Genomic DNA, 19,476 nt, shown 5'->3' on the forward strand with positions numbered 1-19,476 from the left:
TATGTATAGCTACAGCGACTTCTTAATTTATAACAAGGTTTAATCAATTTTACCAGTTCTACCCAATTATGGATTCATCACATCAATACCTACTACACATGTGATTATTCGAGCATAATATTAAGCTCATTTCAAACTACTACTTTACATATACTTTTTTTTTAGAAAAATTACTTTACCGTTATAAAAAAAACTCAATAAAATAAACAGCTCATAAATACGATTTTGACCAAGTACACAACTTTTTGAAATGAAATAGCAACATATATTTTGAATATAGGATTTTTTCCGTTAAAAATGAACTGCACAATGCCACAGATCAGGAAGTTAATTTTTCAGATAAACGAGCAATTATAATGTAACCCATTGTTAAGTTGTGAACAATAGTCATATTTACCACCCTTAGTTAGAAGAACCGCGTACACGATTATTGTATTCGGTAAAAGCAAACAACTTTAACTATAACCTTTGTATCTGTTTAAACACTTATTAACACTACATGTATGGCACATTGTTTTTAATTACCAGGAAAAAAATATTACCAAGAAAATATACACGAATTTCAGTTCCTGATAAGTAGATTCCTCTTTAGTCCTAGCGATCAATTGGGCATGATGAAGCACAGTTCATATGTTGTTTTTTTTTTATTTTGTGAGTCAGATACCTATCAGAGTTGAGTGGACTCTGGGACCTTGCACTGATCTGAACCCGAACTCAAACTCAAGACTTTCGGGTAGCAGTTTAGCGCTCTACTGATAGACCACACCGTCCTACAAGTCTCTGATAGATACAACATTTTTCTTTTCCTGAATGTGACGTTTATTGATGTATCTTGATTCATTTGTCAGCTTAATTTTATGAAACAGTAGACATTCTGCCTATCTGCGCAGAGGTTTTTTAAAAGAAATACTAAATACTAATACTAATACTAACCATTACTAAGGTTTACACTATTTTTAATTGTACAACCTTTTTAATATAAAATCAAAATTATAATCACTAACATAATTTTTTCAGATTCATTTTCTAACTGTCGCGATGCTGCTAAGTTTTTAGGCTCAAGAGCGTTAACATGAAAAGCAAATGCGACTTGGAATATAAATAATATTATAAACGCTTATGCGTTTTAAATTAAACGATCTGAAACCTGAATCGAACTGCATAAAATGTATTGACACTCTAATTAAATATTATCTCCGTCCGTTTTTTAAATGCAATTTAAATACATTTCTACGATTTATAAATAATGGTTAGTTAAACATGAATTGAAACAGGAACATTATTTTCTGGACTTAATTAATTAATGTCCAACGCGATACTTTAAATTATGGCTATGATTGATAGTAGCCTCTCTTATAAACGAGACCGAATAATGTCGACTGCAGTCATTTTTTAAGGCAATAGAGGTTTTCGTAATATATTCACTATACGACCACATACATTTCAATGGGGTGTTATCGACGACTTTTAAACTTAATGTATATGCTTCAATAAGAGGTAATCACTCGCGGTGAATTTCTGCACTCCGCGAGATGTTAAAGGCTACCACTAATCTTCCCATATGGCCAAGTGGATGACCAAGGTCCATACAAAAGATTAGCCAGAAGGTGTCACACATGATAAGTTGTACCTGCTGGTCGAAAACGTGGAGGTTGGCGAAATGTGTAATACCTCATTTGTCTCGTTCAGTTTTTAGAAGGCTTGGTTGTTAACGACAGTGTTTTAAAGATATATATATATATATATATATATATATATATATATATATATATATATATATATATATATATATATATATATATATATATATATATATATTGTAGATAGATAGATAGATATATATATATATATATCTTTATATATATCGAGTTCTATATAAATGGTTTAAATTTATTTCTATTCATCCACGGTAAAATACTTATCCAACCGTATTCTCAAAGAACAGTTTTAAGAGGTTTTTTTTCTCTTTTTTTTTATTGTGATCTTCTTCTAATGGGTCGTTAACATCTTTTGTCAAACTGACAACTGCGGCAATAAGTTACGAAAAGGAAAAGTATAGCTTTTATGATGACCTGTATATATATTGACAATTGTTATAACATTTATTGTAAAGTATGTAATCCACTTGTGCCATTAGTGATTCATTTGGTAAAAGTAGAGTTCATATGTTTCTTAGCCTCTGTGCGAAATGGGAAGTTCTGGTCAGCACTATGCCCAGCCGCCTTTACTTTCCTTAACTCACGTTATTTAAGTACCTATAACAGCTGGGTTGACTCATGGACGTTCTATTGACTTGGACACGGATTCAAACTCGAGACTTTCGCGTTAGAAGCAGAACGCTCTACCGCTTTAGCCACCAACCACCTTCCCATCATCATGTATCGTATAATTTTTGTTATATTAACACTCCAATTAAGTTTCGATGCATTATTATTATATTGTATTTGTCATAGCATACAATATAGCCTATATTTAACCATACATCGAATATTTAATTCGTCGTGTCATAATGTACGTTATTTATTTGAGTGTTATTCTTGTCTCATTATTTGCGACACACCATGAATGCCTGTGGTGAATAGAACAATGTGAATCATTACACTGAATCACTTAAACAGAAAGTTTCAGATATGAGCCAATAGGGCTGTCTCAGTTAAACGTCATTTCCGTTTCGAGACCAGAGTATGCTAAGTGTGCTGAGTATGTGTAAGATATTACTATACACAGCTATTAAAGACAGCTTGTCTAATATTATTTCGAAAATACTTTGACACTTTCACAGGCATGTTGTTGTGACAAATGGTCAGTTAAGTAAAAGTAATGACACATGAGGAATGCATGCATGAGATGACACAAATTAGGTCAAACAGAGGACGAAAATGTACAATAGCCAGAGGTCAAGCAGACAGGTGAAGTAGAATAGATTGAATAGGTAGAAACCAATGAGTCATGAGATGCGAACTAATTGGTCATCTGAGATGGTCAGCTGACCACTGAAGCGTCAGATAGCAGTTGGTCACTTGAGCTTGTAGCGGACAGTCGCTTTATAGAAAGCAGTTATAGATAGTTAATGTTAGGAAATAGTTAAGTTGGACTTGGAGATTGGTTAGTTTATAGTCAATATTGTAGAACCAGGGTGTAGGACAGTAGAGTTAGGACTATGAGTTTCTATGTGTAAATAATGAAACTGTAATGTATATGTGAATTAAACTAGTGTTAGTTACTATGGTTTCTACTAGAACTTCGTTAAGGCTAATCAGAAGGGTCGATCAGCTAACCACAGTACATAAGTACATAGTACACTGTTCGATATATATATATATATATATATATATATATATATATATATATATATATATATATATATATATATATATATATATATATATATATATATATATATAGATATACATATATATATATATATATATATATATATATATATATATATATATATATATATATATATATATATATATATATATCATCCTACCTCATCACAACGGGGTAGGTACAGCACAAAACTTAAAATATGTAAAAAAAAAAAAAAAAAAAAAAAAATTTCATTTCTGTCACTAAGCTGGTGAGACACTATAGAAACAGCTCTCTAGTTAAGCTCATGGCTTATTTGTCAAACATGATAAAGTACTTGATTACAAGTGTTTGTTGTTTGTAAAAAGCTCTTCATTTCAAAATATGATCAAGTGTCAATACTTCTGATTAACAAGTTTAATTTAATATTTAGAGGTGGTTGATAGATTTTAATTTAGATAGATTTTTTAAAACATGTTTATTCTCTTCACAGGTCTTCAAGATTATAATATGTAATTATTTTAATCTATGTGTATAAATAATTCTAATAAAAAGTTTTAAAAACGTTAAAAATTAGCAGCATTTTATATATCTCTAAATGTTAGTGTGACGATTGCTACAATTTGCCTAAAAAGTATTGATTTGAAAACGTATTTGAAATAATCTTGTGTGATGTTGTAGTTATCTTAGGCTCATTATCCGTGTAGGTTAACATTTTAATATGTGTACTATTGTAGTATTTCAATCGGCTGCTATTGATAAAGTTTACGAGTATTTGCACCAAATTATTTGACTCAACACTGTGTAGTAATTGCAAGGTCTAATATAGGGTGTTTTGTATGTTATGAAATCAATCTAGTTCTTAATAGATCTACATGGAAATATAATGAATCAAAAATTCATCAAAATAATATATTTGAAAATAAACATTAAATTTAAAACGGAAAAATATTAGTTAAAAATATTCAATTAAAATAAATATTTAGATGAAGTTTATTCACAGTTGTGTAATTAATTTGCGCTCATTTTTTTAAAACTCCCTTGTTTCAAAAATAATAGCATTGCTTAAAATGAATGCATCTAAATTTAGCAAGCCTAATTGTACCAGTATGCCTGAAGTGGTGGCAACTAACAATTAGCAGTTCAGATCGAAATCTGTTAAACAGGAATACATAAAAATAATATTACGATGGAGAGTCTCTTGACTGATTGTGGTATTAATAAAATTAACATGATTAGAGTTTATGGTATATAAAGGAGTAAAACATACATTTTGAACAATTGTTAAGTTGTTTCTTTTCACATAGTTTTACAAATCAAAACTCAAAATGTTCAATTTAAATAGTTTTTTTTTTAAATATAAATTAATAACTAAAAAAGTTGTTATACTTTTTAATGAATAAAGAATCAATAAATGTATACGTTAGTTTTCAAAATAACCATTGTTTAAAAGTTATTACTATACACTTATATATTTAAATATTTTAACCAATGTTCATTGAAATCCTATTAAGAACCGCAACATGCCTGGTATATTTGTTCGTAATTGTTAGCGTTGGAAGAGATCGAGCCTAATCTGTCAGAATTTATCAACCATGAGCTTTTACTGAATTAAATACGTGTCTACTGGGGCCATTAACTCCTATTTTAGCTGTCTTTTCTTTTTGGATTTGCTTTCAACCAAGAACAAACTACAAGGCAACAGTTGTTTGATTTTGGAGTTGTCTCTCCTAGAAGAGTGGCTAACGAGCCTCATCTAAAGGAACCATGAGCTTTACCGACTCGACCACGCCGATCCCTTATTAGTGTGTCTGCGTGGTAGAGTCGGTAAAGCTCATGGTTGCTAAACCGAAAAGTCTCGAGTTCGAACCCTCGCGCAGATGAGGCTCGTTAGCTGAGGACAGCCACTCTTCTAGGAGAGACAACTCCAAAATCAAACAACTGCTTCCTTGTAGTTTGTTCTTGGTTGGACAAAGGCTATGGAAGCAAATCCAAAAAGAAAAGCAGGGTGAAATCAGAGTCAATGGCCATAATAGTGCATAACCAGTTGACACGAAATCTTTAATTGTGATGGAAGCATGGTCGAGTCGGCAAAAGCTGATGGTTGATAAATTCGAAATAAGTCTCGAGTTCAAACCCTCTGGCAGATAAGGCTCGATCCCTCCCAACACTAAAAATTAAGAAAGAAGAAGAAGAAGAAGTGTGCTAAAATTAGACTATTTTCGTTTAGCTTCATAGCTAGCAATGTCGTCATACGGCTCAGTAAAATTAGTCATCGTCTGCCCAAGATGGGAGTAAACGTTAGGTGTGTCTGACATGTGTCAGTCTTAGGTGTGTCTGTCTTACATGTGTCAGTCTTAGATGTGTCTGTCTTACATGTGTCAGTCTTAGGTGTTTCTGTCTTACATGTGTCAGTCTTAGGTGAGTCTGTCTTACATGTGTAAGTCTTAGGTGAGTCTGTCTTACATGCGTCCACATGTGTGTCCAACACAGTCTTATGATTTATGTCTTTACAACATATATCAGCGTCAGTCTCATCTTTCGGCATGCTATAGTAATGAGCATGATAATTATCAGTGTTTATTCCTTTAGTAATGTCGTTTTTCAGAGAAATTTTAGATACAAAGGCAGAGTGCTTGTGAGTATCATTACTTTTGTTGTCTAGGTTACTACTTGTATATCCATTACACGGGGTAATTGCGTATGGATTTACGGAGTTAGCTCCCATGTTGGATTCTGTTTTCTTCTTTCGTTTCTTGTGTTGTATACTAGCATCGAGTTCTATTTCAAAGTAATGATGATGTTCTGTTTCCGCCGTTGTAGACTTGTTTCCTCTATTTGCTCTTCTCCTCCATAGGAAACAGCAGATAATAACGGCAACACACACGATTATCGCACCAACGATTATGCCAACGGTGCTGTGAGAATCCGAAATGGGAACTGTGGTAGTTGTTTGTGGTGTTGTTAAAGTTCTCAGTGATACATTTAACGTTTCGCATGAGGTGATGTTGAAATATTTTCTATCCAAGTTAAAGCGTAATTGCGATTCATTAATATTTAAGCTAAGGATTGGTGTTGGACAGTCGTCGATTAAAGAACTATTTAATATTGTGATGTTTCTCACACAGGTTAAGGTTGGAGTTTGGAGATTTTTACAAATGAGTGTATCCCCTTCTTTGGAACATGTCCTGAATGTTTCAATTGGATTGTTTCCATCTTTGCCTACAGTTTTAATACGATAACTGCTACCAGAACTGTTGTTAAATATATCCGCGGTACATCTGCTTACTTTGTCACAGCGCAAACATTTTAGAAATCTGAAATTATATAAGAAAATTTTTAAAACTATTGTTTATACTGGAAAAAGTAAAAATATTCACATAAAACTAAAACCGTATAATTTGAAATAAACAGACTCAGTGGCGTAGCGAGGTCGGATGTGACCCGGTGTGGCACTTAATTGTGTCACCCCCCAGAGGCATAGCGACCCTTCCCGGGGACAAACTTCTAAATTTTCGATTTGCACCCCACCCCTCAAACTTTTGATTTGCACCCCCCCTCAAACTTTCGATTTGCACCCCCCTCAAGTTTTTCTCTATATATTTAGCTATGTTTTGCCTTGGTGTCATCCCCCTAAATGGTGTCACCCGGTGCGGTCCACACCCCCCCCCCCCACTCGCTACGCCCCTGAACAGATTATTTTTTTTTAATTTAGATGTATTATGAATGCATATAATAGTAACGTTATAAAATGTATGTTAAGTTATTGCATTATGTATTCATTTACACCCTAATACACATATACACTAGGACGAAGATCGGTGTAAGTATATCTGTCAATGTATCTTCATAAGTAGATACTATAATTTTTTTTTTTTTTAAATGTTATGGTTAATAAAGACCTACGATTTTAGATTTTCGCCTTCAATGGTGATATTCCTGGAACCGACGATAACAGTAAAGATGGAATGGCTAAATGAAGAAGATTGAACAATATCCAACACCAAAAACAAACTCAGTACGAACATCGATAATTTATCCCCATAGCCCGTTCATACACCTGGGAGATAAAAAAAACCAACACAACCATATCAGTAAAAACAGTTTTAATCAGAATATATATCTTGAATTTAGCATCCAGTTATAATTGAAAACAAAAAAAATAATTTAATCACTCCCTTTGTCTCTATCACTCCCAATCTACATACACACCGGTATATTACATGCATTGTTTTCAAATATTTGAAACAAATACGAATGTACATATATATATATATATATATATATATATATATATATATATATATATATATATATATATATATATATATATATATATATATTCAAAAATATATAAGAAACATACCAACATTATACATGCAATAAATTGGAAATATGAACTCATAAACCATTGTGGTGTATCGTAGTATGTAGAATTTTAAAGTAACACAGGAAGTAGATATGTAATTGTTTTCTATTAATAGAACTCCATGCTAAAATCCTAAAACGACATACTTATATCTACTGTAATCAGCAAAAGTGAAAGTTGAGGCTTGTCAATGGCCGGGCTTTATAGTCAAGTGGCTCTTGTTTACCACGTGTTCGTTTTGTTACACTGTATGTTTTTTAATACGTTGACGGTGTGTCGCGTTATTTTGATAGTTTCAAAATGGTCTGTTTCATAAAAATAACAATATTACTTCCTTTAATTAAATTAATTTGGAGTAAGCACACATACACATATTTGTATATTCCATGAGGTTTTCATATGTACGTACGTGTGTATTATTAACATTTGCAAGAGAATAAAATGTATACTTGTCAGCGATTTGTGATGAAAAAGAATGAACACACTTACATTCGTCTTTAATCATTTTTTTTCTTCTTTAGTAAATCGGGAGCGGTTTGCTAAAAAAAACATTTTATTTTCTTATGTTTTTTTTATGCGTTAATAACCTTCTTTATTAATGAAAAGTTAAACACGGTTTTAATTTTTATTTTTTTTATTTATCTTGGCATAGACAAATATAATACACGAGCCGACCCGCGGCGTATCATACGCCGCTATTTAGTTGTTTTATTTTCTACTTTTCAGTAATTCATAATTTGTGAATTCGACAGTACCAATGCTGCCACTGAAAATATTTGCTTTAAAACACTAACCCCTCCCCCTTTCACCTAACCCCGACCCTACCCCCCCCCCCCTCCCCCGTGAAAGCAGCCTCCTCTTAGTTACCTCCTGGAAGTTTAAAATCGTTTCAAACTAAATTATCTGCCGCTAATAGCCGTCACCAAACCCGGCTCTACGATTTGTAAACATTTAGCGTGACCACAGCTCACCAGAACATGTGGGGTTGGGGTGGGGGTGGTAGTGATAGTGATAGAGAAAAAGAGAGAGGGGACTGCAAGGATGCGCTTGCAGCTTGTTTTCTAGCGTCTCCCAGAAGAGAATTATATATATATAGATTATTTTCAAATATTTTTCATCTTCCTTAATTGCAATGTTGGAAGGGATTTTCTTCAACACTAATGACTTCGATTTCAACCTAGTTATCTTTGTGATCACTTTTTAATATGCTCACATTTTTTTTTATTCCAGCAAATCTTATATATTTTATTTAACACGATTCCCATTGTCCAATTGAGCTGAAATTTGACACAAGGGTAGATCTTGGATGGAAATGCAAGATAATTTAATTTTTTATTTCAATAAATAGTCTAGTTAATTTAAAAAATAATAATAAAAAAAAAGATAAATAAAATACTAGCAGACGCCATTATCAAGGGCCTTTAAACGCAACCTGTTATAACAGTTGGCTGATGTAGTGTCCTATCGTCAACAACGAACAAAATATGGACAGCTAACTGAATTTTATAGATCACAAGCTACTTGATAGATTTTAAAACGAATATTTTTAATCGTGATCTATGTATTGTCAACTTCATTTGGAATGAAGGACTAAAAATGTTGGAAATATTAATCACATAAAAAATGTTGTTAATGAAAATTACTTTAGTTTTATTCACAATTTAAAAGAACAAAAAGCGTTTAAAAATCCTTGACTTAATTTCGACTTAGTCTTCTCTTCTCAATAATGAACATAGGGCCTCTACCACTTCCTTCCATTTCATCCAATACCCGGCTATTAATTTTGCCGTCTCCCAAGACATTCCTGTTGGCTGCACTTCTTTGAGAAGACTCCCTCTCCAGGTCTATATAGTGCCCCTTCTCTTTCGCTTTCCCTGGGTGTTCCACTCAAGCGCTTGGCGTGTCAGATGTGGCATGTGTCCCACCCAGCTCCACTTCCTCCTTATTTGCAGTCATAGGCTCCTGCCTTGCTTTTTTGTCCTGCCATCTCCATTTGCAAATCAGTCTAAGGCATCTGTTCATGAAGGTCTGTATCTTTCCTGTGCTAGCTTTGGAGACTCCATGCCTCTGCCCCATATTGCAAAATTGCCTTGACATTTGAGTTAAGCATTTTAATCATGTTTTGGTTGGAGATGGCAGAATTGTTTAAAAAACTACTGAAAGTAAAGTATAAACTTTGTTAAGTTTAACATTTCCAAAGCTATTTACTGTTATGTCAAACAAATACAAAAATTTAACGTACACTTGAAGAGACTGTATTCTCTTTCATAAGGAGTTCATTGAAAGTATTCGTTCATTATTGTGCGCCCATGATTTTATTTTTAGTCAAACAGTTTTTATCTTTTGTAGGTTTTCATTAAATTAAGTTGATTGTTTTTTACTGTTTACTATATATTTTCTATTATGATTTTTTTATTCGTGAAATAATTTAAGTCTTTTTTCATTGTGATAATTATTACATGTTATTCCAAATAGTTTTGTGTTTTATATTTTAATGGGAGAATATCTAAATATTAAAACACTCTTTATATTCATGGTAGCCTCCCCTGAAAAGGTTCATGATATATCTTTAAACTGGAATGAAGCCTTTCAAAATGTATGCGATGTATGTGTTTGCGCGTTCTCGTATGGTTGTATTTACGAATGTGTGTATGAGTCAGTTAAAAATAATAATGTATACTATAGTTCCTGATATTTTCAACTATCACTAAGGAGGTTATAATTAAAACCATTAGACGTTGCACAACCACCGTACTGTAAAAAAAAGTAAATTATAAGGTAGATAAACATTGTATTTATCTAAACGTTGTCTCCCTTTAAAAACTAAGTCGATTCATAATTGGTTGATAATTGTCTCTTGCATACCTAAACATTTTATATTTATTCAACAATCATATACTCTCTACTTACTCAGATGGTTTAATTATCTAATAACTCTGAAATTAAAAAAAAAATAGGTATAGCTTAATCATAATCGCTTTAGCTAATGGACTTTAAAAATTAATACTAAGAGTGAGTTAGTAGTAATTATAAACTATTATATACCATAATAATATAATAATTATTCCTAAATATAATTCAAAAGCAGACAACTTTATTATAAAGTCATTTGAAGATTATACTGCTTTAAATATTTTTACTTATTTAAAAATTATTTTATAGACAAAAGTAATTCCTCCAATATAGGAAAACTTTTTTTCTTCGGCAATTACTCATGGTATTTGTAAATTTGTACTATGTTGTAGTCAGTTCTTAACACTGTACTACTATATTCAAAATGTCAGATACAAATAAGACTTATTTGGAGACCACTTATGAGCCAGTATTCATTGTCTCCTATGAAGTTAGAAACTATGTCGATCTGTTCCTAAGCGATATCGTAATACCAGTTCTCTGTGTTGTTGGCATAGCGGGAAACAGTCTAACCATCTTTATCCTTGTCTACAACGGCTTCAAAGATACAACGAATATCATTTTAACAGCCTTAGCTGCTTCAGATCTATTTTTCTCCTTAACACAGCTATTTTACCAACTCAAAAGTATAACACGCAACCTCGACATAACTGTAAGTCTCTACGTGTACGCATATTACATGGTGTACTTATACGGCTGGAACCAGTATGCCGTGTGTATAAGTGTACAAATGGCGGCAGTGATAGCTACAGAAAGAATGATCGCTGTGGTTTTCCCGTTCGTCGCCTCGAGAATTCTCACTCCATTTCGTATCAAGTTCATAGTTGTTGCTGTTTACATATTCTCAACGATGATGTACGTACCAAGAGTGTTTATGTTTGAAGTAGCTTGGGTGTATTTTGATGTTACTAATACCACAGTCCCGGTTCTTGATTTTGGTGTCTTTTTAAAGTACCATCTTGATGTGTACCAAATGTATAACACTGGTGTTATTGGGACATTTGCAATATACATCCCAACTACTCTTATATTCATTTGCACAATTTCGATAATAGTTAAACTTCGAGCGTCTAACATAAAAATAAAGACAATTTCGTCGACGGGTGCACAGAATAGAAGAACGCAGGATTTTAAAAATATTAAAATAACACTAACAATGTGCGTGTGTGTGATTTGTTTAGTTTTAATACCCACAAACATCTATAACTTTGTTTCTCTTACCGAATATGGTAATTTGTTTAATTACAACGCCATGTATGTTATAGAAACGTTTATTAGATTGATTTACCAGCTTAACGCTTCAATTAATTTTGTTCTTTATGTCACTTTAAGCCCGAAATTTACAAACACATACAGAAAACTAGTTATTTGTTTCATTCGTACTCCACCCTTTTCAGCAATAAAGTAGGACACGAATGTTCCACGTTTTTTTAAAGTTTAAGAGCAGTATACTGATCTGTACCAATTATGGTTGGTTCTTTAGCGTACATACATAGCCGTATATGTCTTTTTCGGTTGATGTATAATTGCTTATCATAAACTACTTATTATAAAGGTGCAGAGAGATTATATATATATATATATATATATATATATATATATATATATATATATATATATATATATATATACATATATATATATATATATATGTATATATATATATGTGTATATATATATATATGTGTGTATATATATATATATATATATATATAGTATTGTTTTATGTTCTATGTAACGCGGATCACAAACAGACACTGTCTATAAAAACGAGAATGTACAGAGTTGTCAGATTTGGATATAATTTTAAATTTTATTTTATTTTTAACAAGTCAAATGCGATGGTTTATCCCCATTTAATCTAACAACAAAAAAACATGTAAAAAGAAGCTAATAATTTATCTTAAACGAGCCGACCCGCTGCGTATCATACGCCGCTATTTAGTTTTTTTTTCTACTTTTCAGTAATTTGTAATTTGTGAATTCGACAGTACCAATGCTGCCATTGAAAATATTTGCTTAAAAACACTAACCCCCCCCCCCCCCAACGCGAAAGCAGCCTCCTTAGTTACCTCCTCTAAGTTTAAAATCGTTTCAAACTAAATTATCTGCCCCTAATAGCCGTCACCAAACCCGTCTCTATGATTGTAAAATGTAAACAGAGTGAACACCGCTCACCAGATCATGTGGGGGTGGGGGTGGTAGTGATAGAGAGGAAGAGAGGGGACTGCAAAGGCGCGCTTGCAGCTTGTTTTCTAACTGATCCCAGAAGAGAATTATATATATAGATTTTCCTAACAGACAAAACTGTTTACTGATAGTTCTAATTCCTAATAGGTCGTTAATAATGTATAAGATTCACCGCATCGTCCTTTCCTATAAGATACATATTTAGGCTACCTATGTGCACACAGCTCTGCACTTCTCGAGAAAGTGTATTGCTCAACATGGGCCATACATTGTTTTTTATTTTTTATTTCAACCTTAAAGGATCTCACATAATAACGTACAAGTACGCATTTCAAAGCTGACGAACAAAGAGACATATACAAAAGAGTTTGTCTTTTTCTTTCACCTCGATATATTAAAGAATAAGTTGGTCAGAACTTTGAAATGTCCGCCTTTATTTTTAGTTTTATATCTACGAGTGTGTTACCTTTACATCATGAATACAGTAAACATCAGATCAAATTCATTTTAAATTAAAAGTAATATTTATTTCGGAATGTTTGACTGTAAGATGAACAGCTTGATTACAATTGTAAAAATCATTTTGGAGATGCATTCATATCTATAGGTCCAACGACTGGTAACGTCGCGTTGTATTTCTGTAACATGAGCAGTGCTTCACTTAACGCCTCTTGTCCAGTGCTGACCAACTTTGTGTTCTCTAGACCTGACGTCCATGTTTTATCAAACGACGACAATTTCAAGTATGGAGGGTTGTCTATAAGGACATGAGGAATGTCCATTAAAATGGACAAAATATGTCCATGGAGACGATCAGTAACGACAATTCTACCCCGCTGTAGAAAGCTCAATCCGTTTTCCGCTATGATGAAAGATGTTTCCATATCTCGTTTTCCGGCGTTTGATTTCCACTCCCACCAATCAGAAACCAGAACGGAAATGTTTTCCGGAAACTCTGGTAGCTTGTATTTTGATGATTCTCTATCAACTCTCCGGAGCCAGACAATGTCGTAATACGGGGGCATAGAACGGGGCACATGCCCCAACCCAAATGCCATGTCAGGTGCTAAAATTATGTTGACGCCTTGAAAATTGTTTTGGGCGATCTGTAACGATTGCTTGTCCCGAATAAACATATACAAATTAGAACGATTGGAGTAAATTTTTTGACAGCTTTCAAGACTTTTGTTGGACCCAGGAAACAACCAAATACTTTGAGAGAACAGGATAGTCTTGTGGTAAGGGAATTTATTTAAAATGGATTCTCTAACTCGGTCTTTCTCTGGATACCCAACTAGGTTGCCCCCACCTTGCATTAAAATAACCAAATCAGACATGTCGTATTTCTTGCTGATGTTTAAAGCCTTCTTCATTTCGTTAGGCTGATTACACTTAAGTGTCTCACAGTAGTAAACGATTTTCTTGTTCATCTTCCTTAGCAGCATTACCTCCCCTGCAGTGATGGCCGGGTCCCCCTTGTTCTCGTAGGTCGCTATCTCCATCAACATCACGTGATTAGCTGACCCAATGATGTCAGTCATTAAGTTAATTAAAACCCTCTGCATTTCTGTAATGAGTTCCTCTGTGGTTCTCATAGTCAGGGCCCTTGTGTTGGTCTCCAGAGGGTGATCTACAAGCCGCAGGGATAGAAAGTCTCTCGTGTCTCTACTAGATTTATACTGCTGCATGGTAAATCGTTGAGGTATCGATGTAGTTTGTATCGATACAACCGCGAGAACACTGAACATTCCCAGAAAGAGCCACACCAACTTCTTGGACGGACGCCGATTGCGATTGTCTGGATAAAAGAAACACAATTATTGCATGCAAGTTATTTTATTGACACGACACATCATCTCAGACAAAATATCTGAAGTCAATTAGTATCACGGCCAAAGATCTCAGTCATAATATCTCCGGTCACCATATACTTTATTTCTACTTCTGGCATTCTAATTACTATTGTCAATCAAATTCAGAGAACAAAGGAAATTTATAAATAAGCTTTAACTGTCACGCCGATTGCATGAACACAGAAAAAAGTGTAACAGCCATCTAATATTGACCTAAATATTGAAATATCTAATATACTAAATTACTATTGGTCAGATAACTCAGTTATGAGCTAGTTTCTTCAAATCTCCGCAGTAACCTCCCTTGCGTAACATATCATGTCGGTAACATTGCACGTGTAACTTATGTGACATGTAGTATCACTTCTTTCCTGCCTTTGGTATAACTTACTTAGAAGAGATCCGTCAACCATTGAGCTTGTTAAAGACGTCTTCTGGTTCCTTACTTTCCCAAACACGTAGATGGCCAAACCAAGTGAGGCCAACAGTAAACCAAAGAAGTTGAACCAAGTGGCCTTACGCTGGCCCCAGCTGTACAGTAGCAGTACAACAATCAGACGTTTGAAAATGTTGGCAATAGAGTGACTCACTACATTCATTACCTGAAAATTAGATGGAAAAAAATACTGCCATATTTTCGATACATTAATAATCTACATAAAAAATCACTTCTATTTAAAATATATCGTTATTATAATAGCGTTTATGTATTGAGACTAAGAACCAGTCCATCGGTCAGGTGAAGCAGAGTTCATCTGTTTTTAAGTGACCTTGCAGTCATGATATGCCAGCTGCTTCTAATGTGAGTTGCATGCCTACCATAGCTGTGTGTACTAGGGACATTCTACCCAAAATTCGAACTCGAGTCTTTCGGGATAGAGGTCGTATGCTTCACCATCCGACATCGCCGTCGAGTTTAGGGTAAATAATAAATGTCAGAGCATATGGTATCGCAACTTTGAGCACATATTTCAACACATGTTTTTTTTTTTATTTTATATGGTTAATATAATGGTACTTCTTGAATTAAATATATATACAATTTGATTCTGGTTAAAGCAAATGTTAGGGACGACGTGGTATCTACTTTTTCATCCCCACATATTGGAAATAAATATGTTAGAAGTAAGATTTCAACATGTTTACACCCAACGTGTTTCCTTGAGAAAGTAACACACGTTTATGTCTTCATAGATATTTTAACATAGTGTATACGTTTAAATTTTTTTTTTAATTGATGTTTACAACTATTATAAATAAAACGCTTTTAGTACCTGTAGTACCACACAAGATGAAATGTAATTATAGGCTACATGAAACAGACCAGAAGCAAACAGCGCACTCATCATTAGTGTCAATGAGACTGGATGTGATTCTTTGGAGTTGAACCAAGCCACAATAATGATAGTGCTTGTTTCTATAATAAGTAACACAGCGACGTAAACTGGGCTATTAAACTGAATGGTGTTTTTGACTTGCATCTGTTTCATTGTGACGTTTCTGGCTGTCAACAAAATGTTGGAAGAGAAAGCTAAGATCATTCCCAGACTCTCCGTGGATTCGATGCTGGATTTGCCTGCAATCATAGCAGAACACATGCCAGTTATAGAGTACCATTGCACATATTTTAACCATAATATAAAGTGAATATGTGGATGTCATGTTTTGTGTTTTACTAACCTTGTCATAAAAAGAAATAATATGTAGCTTTCTTACACTTAAATATAATGTATTGGTTAAATAATGGTTTTGTTTAACTCAAAGCGAAAGTTTAGACTTAAGTTTAATTTGATATCATTTTCTATAGTAGATTATATGTAGAAAAGGACAGAGGACGCTATCTAAAGAGAGAGTAGTGGCCCATACCCCAGTAGTAAATGTAACTCTAGATAAGCTATTTGTTTTCTGAGCTTGTTAAAGATGGATAGATTAGGATCAAGTCAAATTATAGGATCAATCTAATAAATCATGTCAAACAATCACCCAATTTGAACATACCAGTAAAGATGAATGTCCCAGCTATAATCACAGGTATGCTTAGAACCGTTTCAATGTTCATGACCCTCTCAATGAAGACGTAGTGAGCGACTGCCATTGTAACAGGCTCTAGGAGTTTGATGGCAAACACGGACGACGCCTAAAAATACATATATATAATGAAAAATGTGTTCAAATCTTGATTAAAGTATAACAAAATTGATTTAAAAAAGATGCGTATGATTTAGTATTACTAATGCTGATATTAATTTTAATATTAATTTTTTGTCTTGTTTTCTAATTGACGGCTGATATTGTTTTTACTTTAAAACTAAAAACGTTTGCTAGGATAAACAGTGTAAAAAACGAGGAAGCACCTCTATACACGCCATGCTGTAGTTGGTCACCAAAGTGGATAGAACGTGAGTGAAGATAAGCTGATATTTCTCTTTCAGACAACTCAGTCTTAAGGTAACTACACACGTGATACACTAAAATACATTATAATACATAGCACATTATGTTACAAAAGCCATCAAAAACTAACATATATATATATATATATGCAATTTATAAATAATCTAACACAAACTTATAACATTTATAACAGATCATTCAACAGAAAAAAAACGATCGCCTAAAAAAAGTTTACGCGAGGTCCCACGCCTAAGAATATATAATCGGTAACTCGATTATAAAATCCTGTTAAAATATTACGTAAGACTTTATTCTGGAAACAACCACGCTAGTGAATTTATAAAGTACTACTATTCTGCACTATTATAAACCATTGTTTGCTTTATACTTGGTGCGCTATTCTTTTTTCTAAGATATTCTTTTCTATTTTAAAAAGTTAAAGTATGTAAAGATTGATTAAAAAGCATGTCTTTATCATGAGTTGCCATCGCCCGAAGTGCTTTATTTGAATACTCAAGCAAGTTTAGAGGAAATCACTTTATGTTAATTATTTCATTTGGCATTATTTTTGTGATTAAACAATAATGTGATTATTATAATACAACCATAACAGCAGTTTATTTTAGGTGTATACAAAAAATATTTTCTTATAATTGTTTGCAAAACGAATAGTTTAGATTATGTAGGGGGTTGACAATTAATTATTCATTAAGCGAATGTTTCAATTCTACGGTTCTGACCCAGCGTAACGTAGACGTGTAATTAACTTTAAAAGTAATATTTGAATTATTTAAAAATTATATATATATATATATATATATATATATATATATATACATATAGGCCTATATATATAAATACATATTTATTTATTTACTTATATATAAGTAAGCTTACCTGTACAGCTGTCAACACACATGCAGACAAGATGGATAAATACTTCGTACTTCCACTGTTGGCGTCCTGAACGGTCATATCCGTACCACTTAAATATATTTTCCCACATTCATGGCACATGAACGACGTCACAGTCCACGCCACAAAAACTGCCACAGAGAAAAAATACTTTCGGTTCAGACTGTGTATCCACATTCTGCAACTATGATACAAGAGAGTATTTTAAAAACGTAATTGAACTTTCAGAAACCTTATTTGGCTAATAAAATTATACTCTAAACGTTCTTTAAGATGTTGTTATTTAACCTACGAAGTGTTTTTTTTCTGTTTAAACTGAAAAAGCGTAGTAGTATCCATTAAAATCTTTTGTCACTATTTGGGTTATATTTTTATACTGATGCTTGTGATCCACAACGGCATAGTCGATGTAATGCTTTGTATTTGATGACAACTTTTTTTAAATTAAAAAATGTTTGTTTTTACTAAAAGTATTTATAAAATTATTGGTTGCACTGAAGATTAAAACATTCATTTATAGAAACAAAACGGTAAAATAAATGTTTCTAGTTTAGTAAAAAGTGTATCAGTGACATTTAACAATATCATACTTTGAGTAGCTTCGCTTTAAGTTAAGAAACGTAAAAAAGACTTGGTGTGATTAAATTCAAAATGCATACTGCATTAAAAGAAATCTAATTTATAACGCACTAATCGTCAACAATAATAAATTACAAAACGTTTTTTTTGTTTTAAATATACCTAGTTAGACATTATTATAAATACAAGAAAATAAATATTTAAAAGTCAACGTACCTTAGTGAAAAGTTAGTTTCATACAGCTAAGAGCAATTATCACAGCCACTTGCTGAAATATTTTCAATTGTTCTGTGCAAGTAGAATCTATATCTAATCACACGGTGATATTTACTAACATATAAAAAAAGAACACAGATAGTAGGTAAAAAAAATCAATAAAGATCAACATGTTTTTCTAACACGATAATTTTATCCAGTCATGCGTGCAAAAAAGCATTACTATATAAGCAGTTAAATTGTATCGATTTATTTGGATTAAAAAATATCCCACAACTTCTGCGCGTGATACCCACAATAACAAATAATAATATACGATTACAGAGATATGATTACAGAGATATATCTTTTTAGAAAATTAAAACAACGCAGTTCCCTTAATACTTATAATAGTTAACTTTCAATTGTTTTAATAATCGTTTTTAAAAGATTCAGCTAGGTAGTGTGACTTCACTTAGCTTAGACTGCCTTATTCAGAGAGTATTTCTTCTTCTTTGTTCTTCATTTTTAATGCTGTGACGGGTTCCCTCAAACACAAATAAGTATTACTTGTCATCGTGATATGCCCCATGTAGTCCGTTGACTCCGTTTTTTTAGGGGGGATTTGCTTCCGTAGTCTCTGTCCAACCCAGAACAAACTGCAAGCAGTAGCGTAAGCATGGGAGGGGTGTGGGGAGAAGCAGGGATATATCCTGCTGGATACAGAGCGTCGACCACCTACAGATCGATCTCGAT

General features: G+C 33.0%; 1 protein-coding gene across 1 annotated transcript; it reads right to left on the reverse strand.

Annotated features, from left to right (window-relative positions):
• Positions 1-5,584: 5,584 nt before the first annotated feature.
• LOC131952975 (uncharacterized) lies at positions 5,585-7,340 on the reverse strand. Its single transcript, XM_059315941.1, has 2 exons — positions 7,219-7,340; positions 5,585-6,629 (listed from the first exon to the last, which is right to left on the reverse strand). Exons 1-2 carry the CDS (start codon positions 7,338-7,340, stop codon positions 5,585-5,587), a joined length of 1,167 nt encoding a protein of 388 aa, XP_059171924.1.
• Between the last annotated feature and the right edge of the window lie 12,136 nt (positions 7,341-19,476).

The sequence above is a fragment of the Physella acuta genome, unplaced genomic scaffold (genome assembly GCF_028476545.2).
Source record: "Physella acuta isolate Inbredline_101_S28 unplaced genomic scaffold, ASM2847654v3 ptg000074l, whole genome shotgun sequence".
Taxonomy (NCBI): domain Eukaryota; kingdom Metazoa; phylum Mollusca; class Gastropoda; family Physidae; genus Physella; species Physella acuta.